Source organism: Arachis ipaensis, chromosome B5 (assembly GCF_059453495.1).
Source record: "Arachis ipaensis isolate K30076 ecotype BB chromosome B5, ASM5945349v1, whole genome shotgun sequence".
Classification (NCBI taxonomy): domain Eukaryota; kingdom Viridiplantae; phylum Streptophyta; class Magnoliopsida; order Fabales; family Fabaceae; genus Arachis; species Arachis ipaensis.
In genome coordinates, this window is record NC_142440.1 from 7,654,679 (window position 1) to 7,677,130 (window position 22,452).

Genomic DNA, 22,452 nt, shown 5'->3' on the forward strand with positions numbered 1-22,452 from the left:
TTTCTCGGCGCGTCGGCCCAAAAGGCAAAACCTTTCTTCAAACTTATGAAAAAAGGAACCCCCTTCAAATGGGAAGCGGAATGCGAAGAGGCATTCCAACATTTCAAGAAGTCCTAGCAAAACCCCCGGTTATCGCTAAACCCCAAACAGGAGAGGTCCTCTACCTATACCTATCTATAACAGAGGAAGCACTCGCAGCAGTGCTTATCCGAGAAGACGAGAATAAGGCCCAGCGACCCATCTACTTCATAAGCAAAGTATTACAAGACACAGAATCGCGCTACTCACGCCTCGAGAAACTCACATTTTCACTCTTCACGGCATCCCGTTGTCTCGGACAATATTTCCAGGCCCACCCCATTACGGTCTGAATCGACCAAGCGGTCAGGCAAGTCCTGCAAAAGCCCGACCTAGTCAAAGGAATAAATTGGGAAAGGAGCCTACAAGCTCAAAAAACTCGACGGAACCGAGATCCCGAGAACCTGGAATACCGCCAACTTACGGCGATATTACACGTAGGAACACTCCCTCCCTTAAAACTATGTCTTTCACTTATATTATTTTATTTTATTCTCCTTGTATTATTTTAGGGTACTCTTTCCCTCCCCCCAAAACGGAGGGTTTTAACGAGGCCCAAACTTAATAAAATTTCATTTAAAAATGCACTTGCCATGCTTCATCCCATATTGTCGTAACGGCAAAAAGAGTAAAACGGATATCCAAACAACAAAACGGATATCCAAATAAGTAAACGGCTACTCGGGAACTGATCACCCCGAGGCCAATAAAATATATCCAAATAACCAAACGGATATCCAAATAAGTAAACGGCTACCCGGGAATCGATCACTCCGATGCCAACAAAACGGATATCCAAAAAACAAAACAGGTATCCAAACAACAAAAAATGACGGCCCGGGATCGATCACCGTGAGGCCAACAAAACGGAAATCTAAATAAGCTAAATAAACAAAGTTTTGAAATCGGCCCACCAAGAGGCCTAAAATAAGTTCACAATAACGGCCTAGAAAAGGCCACACAAAACAAGCATGAGCTGACGGTCTTCCAACTCGCGAAAAACCGAACTGACCAACATCCCGCCAATCAGTGCAGGATGACGTCACGTCCTTTCTAGGCTCCTCACAGTCTCCCAAACTACAGAGAATTGGACTCTCCAAACAACTTAGCATTGAGACCAAGTAAGCATGCTCTCGATCATGCTCCAGGGGCAACTGTTCCAGACCCGATCTTTGGGCCCTTCATCGGAACGGTCATCAAACCCAGCATGTGATGAGACGCACAAAAAACGGGGTCCTCGCCTGACCATGAAACGGCTAGAAACTCCCCAAAATTCTCGACCTTGATCAGAAAAACCAAACAACGATCTCCTTGCCAAACCACAACGGCGAGGAAAAGGTTCCTCCAGCGATGAGACCGAGCACCCTCATTCTCTCACTCCGGGGGCAACTGTTACGGATCTGGCCCACGGATCCTACACTTGGAACGGTCCCCGAACCCGGTTACCAGGGTCTGACCCGCTTCGCCCTTCCAGAAGGCCCGGAACGAGCCCACTAGAGCTCCTAACCAACTTTCGAATTCAAACGTCTCCCTTATCTTAGTCAAATAAGATAAGATAAGATAAGATAATTCAAACGTCTTCCTTATCTTAGCCAAATAAGATAAGATAAGATATTCCCCATCACCTATAAATAGAGAACCCAGGTCCCTCCAGGTATTCATTCATTCCTCACATCTTATACCTCTTAGATCCATTCTGACTTGAGCGTCGGAGTGTCTTTGCAGGTACCTCCCCCCATTGCTCCAGTCAAGTGATCTGGCATCTGCCTCAACCCGCAAGTTCTCGATCCATCTCTCAACCCGTACCAGAGACATCTTGTACAAAAACCTTTTTTACAACAGAATTACTTTGCAATTTTTCGAAAAATGACGCATAAGTATTGTCATTTGCTACTTTAGGCATTTTTGTTAACAAAAATAAATTTTCTTCATATTTTAATATTTTTAATACATTTTTAAATGTTGAAGATACTTCTCTCATTATCATAAATCGAAATTGTTTTTGTAGCAATTAAATAATTTAAAAACATTTTTTGTGGGTTACTCTTACACACATAAACTTACAAATTCTTCTACTATTCTTTTATTAAATAACAATCAAGTATATTTTAAAAGGAAAGTGAAAAAAAAAAAAAAAACTAACTAGCAAGAAAGTGAGAAACACTCTTTTGACCAAAGTTGTATATTTTTTGGGACTTATGAATTCAAGAGTGGATTATGTTTCATTTCACCAAAGAAAAAATTCAGTCCATGAGCGGCCCATGATTACAAGCCGAGCCCAACTAGGTCCAAACCCAAACATCATATTCCCATTTCCCAACCCCGCCCCCTTTCTTTTCTTTGTACTACGCCTATCACATCTTACAAATAATTGAAATAAATATAATTTGAAATAATTTCAAAAACATATTAAAATATAAAATATTTACATTTATTTGTAATAATTATATAAGTATGCACAATGGTGGTGGTTGATATAACATTTATAATCCCGCTGTATTACCAACAGCATATCTGCCAACTTCTACTAATTCTTATTTATTATTGTATTTAACAAAAATGTCTTTATAGATATATCTAATAAAAATATATTTTTTATGACTATATCTAATAAAAATATCTTTATATATATTTTTTAAATATATCTCTTTATACATATATTTAAAATATAATAATTAATTATTATTAATAATAAATTGACAAATAATATATTACTATAGCGTATACTTTTCCTTAACATTTATGTTACTTTTCTAATGACGTTCTTTTAGCAAAAGCTTAGTCGTGTTCTATACTTCTATATCTGCGCCTACATTACATACTCTCTGACGCTTCAACCTCACATTCAAATTTGCAATTTGCATTTGAATTGTCTAAAGCACAATCGCAACATGTCAAACGCGACACCATCTAGCAGCAATTATAATTTTATATAGACATATATTAATCTACTAATAGTAATAATAACAAAACAAAATGATCACTCAAAAGCAGACATGGTTTTAACAAAATAAATTTATTTTGCTGGAACAGAATCAAGCCAACTCATGAACTAGTTTAAATTCAACTTGTTAATAGCTCGATAAGCTGAACTCGCAAGTTGGTGAATTGAACTTGAGCCTGAAATTGATGAGCTCATAAATTAAATAAGCCAAACTTAAAGTTGGATAAACTTAGCTCATTAACTCGTGAACAGATTCGATTATATATATATATAATCTTAATTATTTAAAATTTATATTTATTTTTTATATATAATTTTAATGTATGATATAAATAAAAAATTTATAATTTATTGATAGATATACAATATGTAAAATTGATCTTTTTAAATATTTTTTAAAATATATAAGTTATAATTTATTGATGTAGAATTATAAATTATGTTCCTATTATTTGAGCCATCTCGTGAGCTCGAGCCCGCTCATAAATTTTTGGTGAGTCGAATTTCAGCTTAAGAAATAGGTTCTATTATTAATGAGTTGAGTCAAGAGTCAAGCTCAAATTTCGTGAGTCGAGCTTGAACTTAGTCTAGTTCGACTCACTTCTAACCCTATTTATACATATTTTCAATAAAAAAAGTTGTATATCTATTCAATTTATTTAGAATACAAATTCAATTATCAATAAATTTTATCACTTATTATAAAATTGTGATGTAATAATAAATTTTGAATTTAGTACATATTATGTATTAATAGTATAAAAACATATATTAAAATTAATTAAATTACATTATATAGTTTTTAAATGTTCTGGATAAACGGATAATAAAAAAACTCGGTTATACAGGTTCAAACGTTACATAAATAATATAACAATAAAAGACAATATTAATCGACAAAACGAAAAATCGCAAAGAATGAAATGCACATTCAGGGCAGTAAATGCCCAATAATAGATACTCAAAAAAGATATAAAACAGGAAACAAGGAAATTCGAAAAAGGGAACACAAAAACCACTATTATTATCTATAAACACTACTAACTTAAATATTAAAGTGTCTTTGTAAATTGTCCTGCCAATCTGATGTGATGATACAAGTCGAGATCTTTAGAATATTTTATCTCATTCTAACCAAAAGATATCAACGTTAACATAACAAAAAAGGTTAAATATTTTTTTAGTTTTTTATTATGGGTGAAAATAAAGTCTTTAATATGCAATTTACAATTAGATATTCTATAAAAATGATAACAGAAGATAGATTCACATACAAATTAGGCATAATAATAATCATTAACAAAACAGTAAAGTTGTGCACTTAATTATGCATGAGCAAATTAAAGAAACTAGTCCCAATGACGTATATGACCATTACGTAAGCTCAAACGCAATCCAATATATGCAGCAAAAAGTGTGACGTGCAAATCACACGTCTTCTTCATCTATAAATTAAAATCCAAGCGCAAACCACTGACCCAAACCATCCATATTAAAACGTACATTTGAGCCAATATCAAGCAATATAATTCAACATTCAACAAGCAATAATCATGTCTACCTTCTTCCTATATCTCTCACTCATCACAATCTCCTTCCTTCTCACTTTGAAGCTATTATTCAAATCAAGAGCACTCAAAAATCTTCCTCCAGGTCCACCATATCTTCCCCTAATTGGAAACCTCCACCAACTCAAACAACCATTCCACCGCGCTTTCTATGAGCTGTCACGAAAATATGGCAAACTCTTCTCTCTCTGGTTCGGTTCCCGCCTTGTGGTTGTCGTTTCATCACAAACGGCAGCGCAGGAATGCTTCTCCAAAAACGACATCGTTCTTGCAAACCGTCCTCACTTTCTCACCGGAAAGTACATCGGCTACAACGACACCACCCTGGCGCTTGCCCCTTACGGAGACCACTGGCGCAACCTCCGCCGCATCGCAACGGTCGAAGTTCTCTCGACGCACCGTATCACCACGTTCTTGGAAATCCGAAGAGACGAGATCATGAGGCTCGTGCAGAAGCTGGCTCGGGAATGTTCCAACGGCTTTAACAAAGTGGAGCTCAGATCTAAGTTCTCGGAAATGACCTTCAACACTATGATGAGAATGATTTCTGGAAAAAGATACTACGGCGAAGATTGTGACGTCACTGATGTTGAAGAAGCGAGGCAATTCAGAGCAATAATCAAGGAGTTGGTGGCTTTGGGAGGAGCAAACAACCCTGGAGATTTCATATCAGTTCTTCGGTGGTTCGATTTGGATGGTTTGGAGAACAAGTTAAAGAGGATTAGTAACAGAACTGATTCTTTTTTACAAGGGCTCATTGACGAACATCGCAGTCGCAAGATAAACACTAACACCATGATTGATCATCTTTTAACTCAGCAACAGTCGCATCCTGAGTACTATACAGATCAAATCATCAAAGGACTTATTCTGGTATGTTTCTATCTCATCCACCTTAATTCTTCGGTTGATACCTCATATTTAGGATGAGGATAAGTTATATACGACTATATGTTAGGTGTACATCAAAATTAACTATCAAAGATGGTTATTAATATAAAATGGAAAAGTCTAGAAGGTCAGTAACTTTGTTAAATTCTGGCCAACATGTAACTAGCAAAGAAAAATGAGTCATTGGATGAAATTTCACACCATTAAAAATATCATTGATTGCTATTTGATGGCTACAAGTCACAAAAATTACCGTCTCTAGCATTCTTCATATAAAATATATGTTTAAAATATAAATATATATTAAAAATAAATTAAACTATATATATATTTATATACAAATATATTGATGAGTGATTTTAGTAGTTAATTTTAATATTTCAATAGGATTTTTGATTTATATATGATATACATAACATGTGAAAGAAAAACAATAAAAATGCTTAAATCTTTTATTTGACATGCATCACGGTCTAGTATAGGATTTTTCTTGTTATTGCATGTACTGTTACACCTCACAATGGGTTACTTAGATATGATATATAAAATGAAGAACCTGCATGATTCCGTTGAATGAAGTATATATTCTATGCGAAGTAGTCTGGAAAATTAAAGTACTTATCAAATATATTCATCATAACTTGTATTAATAATCAGGGAGTAAATTAGAAACTCAATTAAAAAGATGGTAGCTAAAATCAAAGAATAAAGAAACATGCATGCATGCCTGTTGCTGACAACATGCTCAATTTTTAATTTGGACTTGCAGGTTATGTTACTCGCTGGAACAGACACTTCATCTGTGACTTTAGAATGGGCAATGTCTAATTTATTAAATCATCCAGAAATCATAAAGAAAGCAAGAGAAGAAATAGACAGAGAGATTGGACAAGATCGCCTCATAGACGAGCCTGATGTTTCGAAGCTCAATTATCTTCAAAACATAGTGAACGAAACACTTCGATTGAACCCCGCAGCACCATTATTGGTTCCACATCTTTCTTCAGAGGATTTCACCTTAGAGGGATATAAGGTACCGAAAGACACGATGGTATTGGTGAATGCTTGGGCTATTCATAGAGATCCCAAAGTGTGGGGTGACGACGCTACACAATTTAAACCTGAAAGGTTTGAAAAGCAAGGTGAAGAAAACAAGCTAATTACATTTGGAATAGGAAGAAGAGCTTGTCCAGGAGCGAATTTGGCACAACGCACAGTGAATTTGGCCTTAGGTTTGTTGATTCAGTGTTTTGAATGGGAACGAACAACGCATGAAGAAATTGATATGGTTGAATGGAAAGGACAAGTGGTGTCAAAGAAAATTCCCTTGGAAGCAATGTGTAAAGTGCGTGATCCATTTGCAGCTAAGAATATTATTTAATTTAATGAATAATAGCACTCCATTCTCTATATAGTTAAAGGAATAAATATTTGTGATGCAGGATCCCATATGTGATATGTTCATTAAGTTTTTTCATTAGTTTTTTTTTTTTTTTCGTCTCATTATTTTATATTTTAATAAGAATAATATTAGGATTAGTATAATTTATTATTTTCAGTCAATAATATTTAATAGTATGTAATAAAAAATTGAAATTATATTGATGGAATAAAAATTTAGATTACTGCTTAAAAATACTAACCATTATAAATTAAAATATGTTGTAAAATAAATAAATAAATAATATATAAATAAAAAATTCTAGTATTAATATTTATTAATATTGTTATCTCAATATAACTGAATGGTCATATATATATTAACTTTCATATGTTGCATTGTACATTATAAAAAAAAAGTTTGTTTATGTTATTGTTAGGCTCATTTTTTTGGATATGCAAACTCTGTGTGTGTTTAATATGGGTATGGAGGTGGGGTGGTGCTAGACATGAATGTGGAATAATTTTTTTTGAATTATAAAGTAAAGAAATCGGACTATGCGATTTCTTTATTAAAAAAATTATGAACACAAATCGGATGGTCCGATTTGTGTGGAAAGGAAAATCGGAGGGTCCGATTTGTACTTTTTAATTTTTTTTATTTTGAAAACAAAAATCGAATTGTCCGATTTCATTATTAATTTTTTTTATTGTTTAAAATACAAATCGGACGGTCCGATTTGTGTAATGCAATTTTTTTTAATTTTTTAAATACAAATTGGAGGGTCCGATTTGCTCTTGATATCACAACTGCGTAAAGCACCCATAAAATCCATAACAATGTCCTACACCATTCCTCCTTCCATATCTAAATTAAAAAGTGTTATTATTGTGTGTCTATTGTCTGAGACTTAACCTTCTATATATTTATACACGTACCAAGTTTTTTATTTTTAAATTTTATTAATGTAATATATTTTGAGAATTTGAACTTTTTTCTTATTGAAAAATTGAGCCGCGGAAATTATTAAATGATGGACATTCATCCTTATCACAATACTCCCCTTTAAATGTTCATTTAAGATTATGTCTCATTCAAACCTTACTAAAAAAATTCAATAAAAAAATTTTTAGTGAAAAAAAAAGAGTACAATATATTTTGTGATGAGGACTATCTTGTTAAAAATTTTGTCAAAAAAATCCAATAGGAAAAAAAATCTAACAAAAAAAAAAGAGTAAAGTCTCCCCCTCTTGTCGACACTATTTAATATCTTAAAATCGGCGCATCGCAATCTGATGTACCAATCTTTCAAAGAAGGATTTTGGAAGTGACTTTGTAAATAAATTTGCCAGGTTATCATTTGAACGGATTTGTTGGGCATCAATTGTTCTTTTAATGCATGCTGTATTATCTGCAAACAGAAAAGTTGGAGCTATTTTATATTCAATCAGTCCACATAATGACAGAATATATTGGATAAAACTCCGGAGCAAAAAATACTCATGACTTGATTCATGTATCGCTAGTATTTCAGCATTATTAGAGAATGTTGCTGCTATCGTCTGTTTTGTGGACCTCCATGATATAGCTGTATCACCATATGTGAATAGGTATCTTGTTTGAGATATTTCTTTGTGTGGATCAGACAAATATCCTGCATCTGCATAGCTAACTAATTGTGACTTTGATTCATATGGATAAAACAAACCTATATTAACTATTCTATGAAGATATTGAAAGATTTGTTTGATTCCATTCCAATGTCTTTTAGTTGGAGAGAAACTACACCTTGCTAATAAATTTACAGCAAATGATATGTCAGGTCGTGTATTATTAACAAGATACATTAGTGTTCGAATAACACTGAGATATGGTATTTCAGAACCAAGGATATCTTCATTTTCTTCTTTAGGACGGAATTGATCATTTTCCACATCCAAAGATCTTACGATTATTAGGGTAATCAATGGATGTGACTTATCCATATAAAATCTCTTCAAGATCTTTTTTGTGTATGTTGTTTGATAAATAAAGATCCCATTTTTTGTATGCTCAATCTGCAGGTCGAGACAAAATTTAGTATTTTCAAGATCTTTCATATCAAACTCTTCTTTTAGAGCTTTTATAATTATTGGAATCTCTTTAGGAGTTTCAATGATATTTAAATCATCAACGTACACAGCAATTATAATGAATCCAGATGCAGATTTCTTTATGAAAACACATAGACTGATATCATCATTTTTGAATTCGTTTTGGCTAAATACTCAATAAGACGATTATACCACATTCGTCTAGATTGTTTTAGATCATATAAAGATCTTTACAATTTAACTAAGTATAACCCCTGCTAATATTTATTGGATGCTTTAGACATCTTTAGTCCTTCAGAGAATTTTATATAGATATCACTATCTAATGATCCGTATAAATAGGCTGTCACCACATCCATTAGATACATGTATAGTTCATAGTATGTGGATAAATTGACCAAATAACACAATGTGATTGTATTTATTATAGAGGAATATATTTCTTCATAATCTATACCAGACCTTTGTGAAAAATATTGTGCCACATGTCAAGCTTTATAGTGTACAACTTTATTTTTCTCATTTTATTTTTTCACAAATACCTATCTGTATCCAACAGGTTTTATATCTTCTGGTGTACGGACTACATACAGATCCAAATACTTCACATTTTGCAAGTGAGTTTAATTAAGTCAGCCTTCATAACTTCTTTCCATCTTGGCCAACCATTTCTTTGTCGATATTATTCGACTGTTCTTGGTTCAAGATCTTTACTTTCATGCATGATGTGTAATATCACATTATATGCAAAAATTTTATTGACAATTATTTTATTTCGATTCCATTTTTCTCCTGTAAAGATATAATTTATCGATATCTCATCATTTTCATAATTTTCAGGCACCTGAATGTTTTCTACCATCAATACTGTATTAGAATTTTGGACACTTCTTGGTGTTTCTTCTATGTCTTTATCTTTTTTAACAGGAATACTATTTGTCTTGGTAATTTCAAATGCATGTCTTCTTTTCGATAATTTTTATTTTTGGAACTAATTGGTTTACTATGCTTTTAGCGTGTACTCATTTCAGTAGCTATTTGTTCAACTAAAACATTAATTCGAATTAAGGTATTTTCACTTGTTATTTTTGAACTTTTAGTTCATGTTACACTGATTGAGGATCTAAATGCATTAAGAATGATGCATTCTAATTAAGTTCCTTTTTAAAAAGCTTATTCTCTTTTTCTAATATTAAAAATTTTGATCCATCAAAATGATAATTTGCAAATCAGGCTTTAAATACATCTCCAGTTTATATCTCAAGATACCTCACTATAGAAGAAGAATCATATCTAACATATATCCTCAATTTTTTTGGGGTCCTATTTTGGTGCAATAAGACGGGACAATTGAAACACATATCGCAGACCCAAATATTCTCAAGTGAAAAATATTTGGTTGCTGGCAAAAAGCTAATTGTAGAGGAGAGAATTAACGGTACCTTGTTGGTCTCAAACGAATAAGTTGCTGCAGCAAGTAAAATGGCATGCCTCCAAGAAGAGGTTGGAGACTTGTTCTCATAAGTAAAAATCTAGCAATCAATTGGAGCCATTTAATAAGTAACTCTATTAGTCTATTTTGTGTATGAAAATGAGCTACTAGATATTCAACACTTATATCATTGGCCATACAATAAGCACCTAAAGCTTGAGAGGTAAATTCACCAGCATTATCAAGACGAATTTTTTGATTGAATTTTCCAAAAAACTGTGCTTTTAATCGAATAATTTGAGCAAATAATCTCACACCAGGTTGCAAGAAGATAATAAGCACACATGTGATCATCTCGAAGATGTGTCTAATATGACCATAAAATATCTAAAAAATCCATATGGTGGATGAATAGGTCTACATATATCACATTGAATCCTTTCTAGAAATTCACGAGACTCAAATCAAATCTTTACTGGTGATGACCTTAAAATTAGTTTTCTCCGAGAACATGCAGTACAACAAAATTCACTAGATTTAAGAATCTTCTGATTTTTTTAGTGAATATCCATGAAAATTTTCAATAATTTTCCGTATCATTGTCGTTTTAGGATGACTCAATTGATCATGCCAAATTATGAATTCATTTGGACTAGTAAACTTATAGTTTACAATGGCATGTGATTCAATTGCTCTAATTTTAGTATAATATAATCCGAATGAAAGTGATGGTAACTTTTCTAATATAACATTTTATTTGAATCATGAGTTGTGATATATAAGTACTTATGATTTTCCTCATTCATTATTTTATTATAATATCCATTTCTACGAATATCTTTAAAATTCAACAAGTTTCTTAGAGACTTAATAGATAATAGTGCATTATTTATTATAAATTTTTTTCCTCTAAAAAATAAAATTATAGCTCTTTCAGAGCCTTCTATCATATTACCTGAGCCAATAATTATATTAACACATTTCTTTTGGTACAAGATAAGTAAAATATATATTACTTTTGAGAATGGTATACGAACTTGCACTATCCGTAAGGCAAACATCTTTGTTATATGTTCTCAGGGGCGGAGCTAGAAGAAATATTAGAGGGGGGCAAAAAATATTTACACAATAAAATAAGACTAAAATAAAATTTTAAGGGGGGCTAAACTGAAATTTACATATAATTTACATGTAAAAAATTAAAATTAGGGGGGCCATTGCCCCCCTTTCCTTATACCTAGCTCCGCCCCTGTATGTTCTTACCATTTTTTTCAAAGACAAATAATAATAATAAGGGTAAAGTACTAAATTGGTCCCCTACGTTTGGGCGTAATTCTATTTTGATCCTTAAAGTTTAAAGTGTCCTATTTGAATCCAATAAAGTTTCATTTAGTTTCAATATAGTCTCACTATGAGGTCAAAGTTAAATAATTAACAAAATATCCTACATAACAACAAGATTGATAATCTGGAGAATAAGAACAAGCTCCAGAGGTACAAAATTAACCGTGGATGCATTAATATATTTATGTTATTCTATCTGGATGACTTGATTGAAATGAATTAAAGAAAAACTCAATTTATAGGTGAGTCTCTTCAATATGAACCATCCGTTAATTAGAGGTATATAATTCTTCTCTATTTCAACCATTAAAATTCTAAGGTTATAAATTAAGATTGTTTATTACCTCTCATTTTATTTAGTTATTATTTATTTATATATTTTCTAAAATTAACTTTACTAATTTTAATACTAATTTGTGATGGCATGAGTGGATTTCTATGTGCCTGGACAAAATAAATACACAACAGTAATAATAAAACAATCCAATCATATCTTATTTTCATTTAATTGCATGTCTCAAATTCTCTTTACAATAATACTAAAGAAACAAAAAATAATTAATTTGAACCGTTTAAATATATTTTATTTAATATTTATTTATTATAGAATATATTAAATAAAATTAAAAATAATAAATTTTAATAAATTTTTATTAGTATTTTTAATTATCAAATTTTTTTATTTTTTGTGTGCGTATAATTACAATAATTTAGAGTTATATACATTTATTAGTTTAAATAAAATAATATTTAATTTTAAATTCTAATTTAAATTATTTTAGAATCAGATAAATCGGTTAAATAAATCTCTAAAGTGGTCTCTTAGATTAGGCTCGTACACTAATATTGTCCTCAGTTTTCAATTGCACTATATATACCCTCCAGTTTGAGCTCCGAGCAACATACAAATCTTTCTACCTAATTTCAGCATTAGTCAGCATCGCAGGTGGAGCGCTGACCTGGCGTTGCCAGCTCCACGTAGAACGTCTGAAACGACGTCGTTTTGCTTGTAAGGGAGGACTGAAGCAAAACGGTGTCATAATGTCATGCAGGGGTATTGAAAGATTTCTTAGGCAAGGGTGATCATTCATAAGTATTTTTTCTTCTTCTCTTCAAACGTTTCTTCTCCTCTTCCTCTAGAGAATGTCATCATAGTAGAGCACCTTCACCTTACCGATTTTTTGAGTTCGTTGGTAGGAGAAGGAAGGACGCCAACCATAGAAAGTTGCTGAACCAGAGGGTACCATCATCGTGAATATCAAAAAGGTTAGCAATACTATTACGAATTAAAATCTAATTTATTTTTTTGGGTACTCATTGATGGTTCTTCACTTGAGTTGTTGTTTGAGGTGATTTCATTTGCATTTGGTGTTTTTTGAGATTTTTATGCTGTTAGATTTTTTGTGGTTACTATGTTAACATGAGGTTTGGTTTGCTCTGTTTTTCTATTTATGAAATAGGAGATTTTTCCATTAATGATACTCAGGTGGAGTTGTGGTACACTGTTAGTGCTGCATATGTTTAATTTGTTTATTTATATATCTTGCAGATGGATGAAGTATTGGACATTATGTTTCATCGTGGAGGAACTTTTGAAAAGGGTGTTAATGGAAAGATGAGGTACTATCCTGATAATAGAAGCTGTCTGAGTGATGTTGAGGTGGATAGGTTGGATGTATTTTATTTGAGAAACTATTTTAAGAAGCTAGGTTATGACAGAATGAAGAAAGGTTGGTGGCTTGTATATGGAAAGAGCATAGAGGAAGGTTTGAGAAAGTTAAACACTGATGCAGACTTAAGAGAGATATGTCGGATGGGTTCACAAAACCAAGGTCTTGTTGATATATTTATGAACATGAGGTTTCATCACTTGAACTGATGCAAGGGAAGGAGGTTATGATATATGTTGATGATCAAGTAAGGGATCTTGGAGAACAAACAAAGAAAAATGGCACATCCATCCCACACCGTTGTGCCAATCCAAATGCCAAAAAGACTCCTACTGTTAATATTAGTCTACCTAGGGAGCAGGAGGTTAAAGTCTCAATTACGGTGCCTACTGAACAAATACTGAAAAAGAAGACTAAGAAAGCCCCCAAACCAACTCAAACCAAAGTGAACAAGAGGTATTGCTTGAGGTCTGCTACTGGAGTAGGTTGCACAAAGGGTCAGAAAAAGTCTCAAGGTAGTAAGATACCTGTAATGTTGTTGTCCTCTGATGAAGACTCCTCTAATTCTTATGAGAATTCAGAAGATGAGCCCTATAAACCAGTTAGGAAAGACAACTCATCTGATTCATGTGTTGGGGACCCTATTCCTTCATGTAAGCTAAAAAGTAGAAAGAAAACAACAAAAAAAGTGATGAACAAGGTAATAATAAGGGCAAGAGTAAGGATAAGGAGCAGATATATGTTGATGACGATGCTTTTGTAGAGGATGTTGAAGTAGATCTTAGATTCATGGGAGGTGGTAGGACGGATAATTATGATACCTATGATTCTGGAACTGATTCTAATGGTGCCAACTCGTGGCATTCGTTGGAGATGAATACTCCACCCGATTTTGAAGATGAACTAGAGGAAGAGGTCTGATCTGATGAGGTGTTTTCAGTTTTTAGGGAGGGTGCTAGGTTTGGTGAAGTACATTTAGAGGTTGGAATGAAGTTTAATACCATGTGGGATTTTAAAGAGATTGTTAGGGAGTACACCATTCAGGAGGAAAGGTGTATTCGATTCAATAAGAATGATAGGAAGAGGTTAAGGGCGATATGCAAGGTGAAGGAATGTAGCTGGGTTATTTTTGCTTCCAAGGACTGTGATGATACTTGTTGGCAAGTGAAGACATTCAGAGATGATCATACCTGTGCGAGAGAGGACAAGAACAGAGCAGCCAACAGAAAGTCAGAAACTAGGTTGCTAGTAAATTAGTGAGAAAAGTGAGAAAATATCCCAACTTTAGACATTGTGATGCTAGTACATTCTTCAAGACTAAGTATGATTTGTCTTGAATAGGAATTCAATCTCAAGGACACTATCTGATGCTAGAAATCTTGTATATGGTGATGAAAAGGCACAATATGCATGCAATGGTAAAGGACTATGGGGAGACACTTTTGAAAACCAACCCGGGTTCAACTGTTCAGATTTGCACTATTTCGCAGCCAAACGGTGAGGTGATTTTTGATAAGATGTATGTCTGTTTAAGTAGATGCAAGAATGGCTTCAGGGCTAGCTGTCGTCCACTCATTGGACTTGAAGGAGCTTTCCTAAAGACTATGTTTGGAGGCCAAATTCTTTCAGCTGTTGCGCAGGATGCTAACCATCACATATACGTCATTGCATGGACAATTGTGGAGGTTGAAAACACAATAAATTGGAAGTGGTTTCTTGAATTGTTGCACCAAGACTTGGGAGATTACAAAACACATAATTGGTGCTTTATTTCTGACATGCAAAAGGTATTTAACTTATTATGCCTATGATGATATATCATATTAGTTGCTACTACTATGTTTAAAGGACTTGTACATATTAGTTGCTACTGTATCATATTAATTGCTACTACTATGATGGATGCACTGTATCATATTAGTTGATACTGCTATGTTAAAAGGACTTGTTTAGTTGCACGATAACAAAAGTTAGGGACTTTTCTGGTGAGTGAACAACAATGTGAGGGATTGTTATGGTGAGTGAAACCCAATGTGAGGAACATTTATGGGTCACAATTATGAATACTTATGCACTCTAATTTGCAACAATTAATGGATATGAATGCCTAATTGTATGCATTAAACTCTGGGTTGCAGGGTCTGATTCATACTGTGCAGGAGGTGATGCCTAATGTACATCACCGATTCTGTGTATGGCATCTTTGGAGAAATTTTAATAAACAGTGAAAAAATCTAGAGCTATGGGGCTTATTATGGGACTGTGCACATGCCACTACTTTTGAAAAGTTCAAGGAACACAGAAAAAAGATGACGCGGCTTAATGCGGATGCATGGACATACCTAGAAAAATGGCCAACACATTCTTGGACAAGATCATAGTTCAGTCACAGGCCAAAATTAGATTCAATTTATAACACACGTTGAAGTATTCAATGCAAAGATAAAGAAAGCTAGGAGAAAGCCGATAATCACATTGCTTGAAGAGGTGAGGATGTTTGTAATGAGGACAATGGCCAAAAATAAGGTGAAGCTTAATAATCATGTGGGATATTTTCTCCAGTAATCAATAGCATACTTGAGAAGGTGAGGAAGCAATATAAACACTGACAACCAATTTGGACTGGAGACACCGGCTATGAGAAGTTCGAAGTACATGGACACCTTACAAACCATGTAGTTGACTTGAGAAAAAGGCTATGTACTTGCCAATTTTGGATGCTAACTTGTAATATCTTTAAATCTTTATCACAAATTTATCATAAGTTCATTAGTTGTTTACTCTGCCTATTTACCCAATTACTTATTCACCATATTTATGGTACGAGTTTCATGATTACTTAGATACCAATATGCTTGGCTGGTTAATCGATTAGCCATTAATATAAGTACTCAATGTCTAATCACTTAGTGAAAATTTGGTTATCGTTACTACTATTGCAGGAATCTCGTGTGTTCATGCTTGTGCTGCTATTGCTAAAGTGAACAAGCATCCAGAAGATTTCTATCACAAGCTATTAACTATGGAGTTATACAAAGTCACTTACAGTTACCACATCAACCCCTTACCTGGCCAACAATTATGGAAAAGATTTGAGAACAATAGACCTTTGGCACCATTGGTTAAGAGAAAATCGGGACAGCTCCAAACCAAGAGAAAAAAGGATGCGAACGAAGGAGGACATAGTCTAATAAGAAATCAAAGCCAACTACCACTTTGAAGAGGCAGCTATGACCATTTACTTGCAAGTATTGTCTGCTGAAAGGTCAAACAAAAAGAGGATGTCAGAAAAAGAGGGATGCCGATGCTGCAGAAGCTACTGCTGTTGCTGCTGCTGCTGCCAAAGTTGTGGAGGCTGCTGCAAAGGACCCTAAGAATGTTGCTTAAAATGTTACTGCAACTGCATCTGTAAATGCTACAACAACTAGTACTAGTGCAACTTACTGCAAGTGCCACTGTAACTGCAATAGGAACTGGAACTGCAACAGCTTCTGCTACCGCTGATCCTACCCCTCTTGTGGAAGTAGATGTCTAGCAGGTTGAGATTGATCTATCTCAGCCATCATACTCTAAAGCAGAAGACTCCCAAAAGTTATTGTATCATAATGCTAAGTATCTTTTTAATATTTGAAATATTCTAATTTCTATAACTGTTTTTGATGACTGTTGTTTGCACTGCAGAATCATCCACTTAAGAAGAAGACACCAACTAGACCTGCAAAACTGCCACCTAGAAGAAAGTCACCTCCTCCAACAGGGTCTGCACCATTGAATCCAATACAGGGAGCTAGTGATGCTACCGCAACACAGTTGGCAGGCTTCCTTAAGTTTGTGCCCACCCTAGCATTCAAAACCCCAAGAAAGAAGTGATTAATGTCCATAAATTTAAGATGTCAGTATGAAAGTTTGTGTTATTTTGTGAAACAATTATGACAATGTTCTATTTGTTTTTTGTTTGTTCATGGTGATTTATAGATTTCTCTGCAACTATATTATTGTAATTAGGTTACCGAAAAATAGCTAAAATAATGCTATGTATCTTTTTTATTGTTATTATCATCACTGTATTATTGCATAACTTTATATGAACTAATGTTGTTGTGGATCAGTTATGAATGATACTTTATGTTAGCTATTGTTATTGTTGCAGCTTATCCATTTTATAATTGTGTGTTCAATTACATTTACAAAAATAAAACCACAGAAACAACCTATCAAAGAGCACAATCATTTGATGCATCAAAATCCACCTTATATCAATTACAATGTTTATAAAATAGATTACATTAATATCATGGTTCTGTGCTGCAGGACTGATTCTATTCAAACCTTCAACACCAACATTAACACAAACATACATAATATTAAAAATCCTAAACCAAGTACTTTGATAATCACTTTTACATTTTTTGTATTTGCTTCCAATTTACCCACCCTCTATGCAATGTTCATCTTCATCTCACCATTTTTATTTTCTTCATCAGATTTCACCGGCACTTCATCTTGTACAGAATCTTCCATACAAATAAACCGCATCAATTCTTTTTATTAGTCTTCAAATATACATCAAGCTTAGCAATCATTAACCTCAAATCAACAATACTTAAAATTTCAGAAAGTTAGTGCACTCACATTATAATTTGGACACTCGAAGAACAGCTTATTAGAATGCGCATTTGTCCCTGACCACCGAAGGACCGACCGACACCCACATCCGCACCACTCCGAAACTGGTCCACGCCTGTTTCGCACATTGTTCCTTGTCCACTTTTTCATCGTAGAGGAGTGATTCGACCTTCCTGAAACGTGACTGTCACTTATGGCCGCAATAGCGATGGCAAGATGAAGAAGAAGAAATAGAAGTAGAAGAACTATAACATGATGAAGAAACGATTAAAAAATGAAGAAAGAAGAACTACGTTTAAGGTTTATGATTGGTGCCAAGGACTAAATTGGAGAATTTTAGAGCGTATTCCACGTCAACTGATCATTTTAGACGTCTTACGTGGAGCTGGCAGCGTCAGGTCAACGCTCTGCCTGCTGATTCATGCCGGAATTGGATAGAAGAATCTATATGTCGTCCAAAATTCAAATTAAAAAGTATATTTAATACTATTAAAAATTGAGAGACAATATTAATATAAAAACCCAATTTAAAAGACTACTTTAAAAATTTACTCTAAATTGGTCAAAGATATAAATGTTGATACTATTTTTAAAAGTATTTTTCTTTTATTTTTTTCTTAAATCATTGGTTTTTTTATAAAGGAAGAAAACAGCGTGGATTTTTCCTTCCTCCTTCTCCAGTCCCAAGAACTTATATGATGAGTATGACGTAAGCACAAACGCAAGCTCAGGCATTGCATGTAAGCCGCAGAAAGGGTGACGTGTCAGGTGTCTTTTTCTATAAAATCGAACACTAGCCGAAACTATCCAAACACTACTGGAAGCAATTCAATAATCATGTCCACTTTCCTATATCTCTCACTCGTCACAATCTCCTTCCTTCTCACTTTGAAGCTATTATTCAAATCAAGAGCACTAAAAAACCTTCCTCCAGGTCCACCATATCTTCCCCTAATTGGAAACCTACACCAACTCAAACAACCATTCCACCGCGCTTTCTATGAGCTGTCACGAAAATATGGCAAACTCTTCTCTCTCTGGTTCGGTTCCCGCCTTGTGGTTGTCGTTTCATCACAAACGGCAGCGCAGGAATGCTTCTCCAAAAACGACATCGTTCTTGCAAACCGTCCTCACTTTCTCACTGGAAAGTACATCGGCTACAACAACACCACCCTCGTGCTTTCCCCTTACGGAGATCACTGGCGCAACCTCCGCCGCATCGCAACGCTTGAGGTTCTCTCAACGCACCGCATCAACTCGTTCTTGGAAATCCGAAGAGACGAGATCATGAGGCTCGTGCAGAAGCTGGCTCAGGAATGTTCCAACGGCTTTAACAAAGTGGAGCTCAGATCTAAGTTGTCGGAAATGACCTTCAACACTATAATGAGAATGGTTTCTGGAAAACGATACTACGGTGAGGATTGTGACGTCACTGATGTTGAAGAAGCAAGGAGATTCAGAGCAATAACCAAGGAGTTGGTGGCTTTGGGAGGAGCAAACAACCCTGGAGATTTCATATCAGTGCTTCGATGGTTCGATTTTGATGGTTTGGAGAACAAATTAAAGAGGATTAGTAACAGAACTGATTCTTTTTTACAAGGGCTTATTGATGAACATCGCAATGGCAAGAGAAACACTAACACCATGATTGATCATCTCTTAACTCAGCAACAGTCGCATCCTGAGTACTACACAGATCAAATCATCAAAGGACTTATTATGGTAAGTTTCTATTATTCTTCCCTTGTTTTATTTTATTGACGAATTATTATTGCGGTTCATGGTTTGCATAGTCCTTTTGCTTCAACTTTACGGTGAGCTTGCAAGTTGCAACCTCATAATTATAGGATGAGGACGAGTTTATACGATAAAAAGAGGATAAACAACTGAATAAATCAATGATAGTGGGCTTGCACATGTGGTAGTCAATAGCATGTTTATTGATTGGTCCACGTCGTTGACTAGGTCGGCGTCTTCCAATGTTGATATAATGATATCCATATTCGTATATATATAGTTATGCTTAATCTAGTCACTTATACACTATTTTTGTTGTTAATATTAATAGTATACTGATTTCAGTATAGAGTATACACACAAACAATGAATGTTTAAATATTTTATTAATAGTACCTAACTAAATCTACTTTTTTGGTAAAGTAAGAAAACAAGTCACATATAACAAACTCATTAGATGCAACTTTTAATTAGTTAAATATAAAATATAGAATTTTTTTAAATATAACGATATATTAATATTTAAAATTATTAAAACACCAATATACTAATACACTTAAAAATTCCTAAAATATGTAACATCTTTAAGAGTTTTCTCAAACCAAAAAAAGATATTAGAGTAATACAAATGCTTAATTTAATGTTAGTCCAATTTAACACTACTGCTTTAATTATGCGGGTCCCTGTGTTTCTGTCCCATCTATCACTACCTTGGACTATGTATTTATTTGACATGGTCAGAGCTAGTATATTGGCTCAGTTATTTCCTACTATGCACCTCTTCATGAAGGGTTGCTTAGATTAGATAAATATAGAATAAGAGTATTATCCCATAATGACATCTTCACGTCAATGTGAAAATGACGAAAATGATGATATTGCAAATATTAGATAATTTAATATATTTTATTGAATATATTTTATTTAATAATTTATAATTTTTTTTATAATTCTTTTCATATAAAGTATCTTCGTAAACATATATATCTCTTAAAAAAATAACCTATATGATTCTATTCATTGAAGTATTCTATGACTCTGTGCTAAGTAGTGTAAAAAGTTCTTTATCAAATATATTCATAACCTTTATTAATTATCATGGAGTAGATTGCAAACTCTACTGAAAATATAGTAATAACTAAAATTCACAAAATAAACATGTATAGTATGCTTCATCTTTACAAAATACAGAATTTGTTTTAAGTGAACTTTAAAAAAAAAAGACATTTTTAAGTAATATTTTTTTATCAAATTTTAAAAAAAATTAAAAATAATTTTATATTTAAATATCTTATATAAAAACATCTTTTTATTTAATAATGATATTTTAGTATAATAATATAAAAATATTTTTATATTTATTTATTATGTAAAAAATATTTTTTTTATTAATTTTATCTTTACTATTGGAATTTTACTAAAAATAAAAAAGATATTTTTTATTAAAAAATATATTTCTAACGACTTAATAACACCCAAAAAAAATACTTAATATTTATTTCATAATTTTAACTTGTAGGTTATGCTGCTTGCTGGAACAGACACATCATCTGTGACTTTAGAATGGGCAATGTCTAATTTGTTAAACCATCCAGAAATACTAGAAAGGGCAAGAAAAGAAATAGACACAGAGATTGGACAAGATCACCTTATAGACGAGTCTGACATATCAAAACTCAATTATCTTCAAAACATAGTGTACGAGACATTTCGATTGCATCCTGCAGCACCATTATTGGTTCCACATCTATCTTCAGAGGATTGCACCTTGGAAGGATACAAGGTACCGCAAAACACAATTGTATTGGTGAATGCTTGGGCTATTCATAGAGATCCCAAAGTGTGGAGTGACGACTCTACACAATTTAAGCCTGAGAGGTTTGAAAAGGAAGGTGAAATAAATAATCTACTAACATTTGGAATAGGGAGAAGGGCTTGTCCAGGAGCCAATTTGGCACAACGTACAGTGAATTTGACATTAGGGTTGTTGATTCAGTGTTTTGAATGGGAGCGAACAACACATGCAGAAATTGATATGGCTGAAGGAAAAGGACTTACCGTGTCAAGGAAAATTCCCTTGGAAGCAATGTGTAAGCTGCGTGATCCATTTGCAACGAAGGCTATTATTTAATTTAATAATATTAGCACACAATTATCTGTATAATTAAATGAATAAACATCTGTACGTACGTGTAGGATCACTTATGTTGTGGCTGTGTCCATTAAGCTTTTTTATTAGTGGTTTTTTTTCCCTCGTGTCCTGTTGCTTTATAATAATTATATGTGAAATCTTTCCCTTTATCAGTTGGAAATGGAGGGTCATTTTTTTTTATATGGAACAAAGGTTGGTGTTGTTTAACTTAATGGATGCATGGACAAATTTTTCTCTACTATGGTGTCAGGCATTTTACTTTTGGCCTGTTTTTGTTTTTTTTTTTGTTCAGGAAAGGGAACAAATCGTAGACTGCGATTTGCTTTTCGAAGGCTTTTCAAAATTTTTTTTATTTGTTTCAGCCCAAACGCGGCTTGCATTTTGTGATGGGTTAAATTTTTTTTTCGTAATAACAAAACGCAGATTGCGTTTTGTGCTGAGTGTCAGCTTTTTTTTTGGAAACGCAAAATACAGGCTGCGTTTTTTACATTGTCAGATTATTTTTTTGAAAAATGAAAAATGCAGGTTGCGTTTGT

General features: G+C 33.5%; 2 protein-coding genes across 2 annotated transcripts; both read left to right on the forward strand.

Annotated features, from left to right (window-relative positions):
• Positions 1-4,519: 4,519 nt before the first annotated feature.
• On the forward strand, positions 4,520-6,937 carry LOC148563293 (cytochrome P450 81E8-like). The gene is made up of 2 exons (XM_088489184.1): positions 4,520-5,463; positions 6,251-6,937. Exons 1-2 carry the CDS (start codon positions 4,576-4,578, stop codon positions 6,860-6,862), a joined length of 1,500 nt encoding a protein of 499 aa, XP_088345310.1. The 5' UTR covers positions 4,520-4,575; the 3' UTR covers positions 6,863-6,937.
• An 11,722-nt stretch (positions 6,938-18,659) lies between these two features.
• On the forward strand, positions 18,660-22,076 carry LOC107642734 (cytochrome P450 81E8). Its single transcript, XM_016346195.3, has 2 exons — positions 18,660-19,749; positions 21,284-22,076. Exons 1-2 carry the CDS (start codon positions 18,865-18,867, stop codon positions 21,893-21,895), a joined length of 1,497 nt encoding a protein of 498 aa, XP_016201681.3. The 5' UTR covers positions 18,660-18,864; the 3' UTR covers positions 21,896-22,076.
• The last annotated feature ends 376 nt before the right edge of the window (positions 22,077-22,452 follow it).

What these genes read in the sequence shown, in the direction of transcription:
- LOC148563293 (XM_088489184.1), top strand. Translation starts at nt 4,576, where the DNA reads ATGTCTACCTTCTTCCTATATCTCTCACTCATCACAATCTCCTTCCTT. An exon ending in TCATCAAAGGACTTATTCTG is followed by an intron (nt 5,464 to 6,250) that starts GTATGTTTCTAT and finishes TTGGACTTGCAG; the next exon opens with GTTATGTTACTCGCTGGAAC.
- LOC107642734 (XM_016346195.3), top strand. Translation starts at nt 18,865, where the DNA reads ATGTCCACTTTCCTATATCTCTCACTCGTCACAATCTCCTTCCTTCTC. An exon ending in TCATCAAAGGACTTATTATG is followed by an intron (nt 19,750 to 21,283) that starts GTAAGTTTCTAT and finishes TTTAACTTGTAG; the next exon opens with GTTATGCTGCTTGCTGGAAC.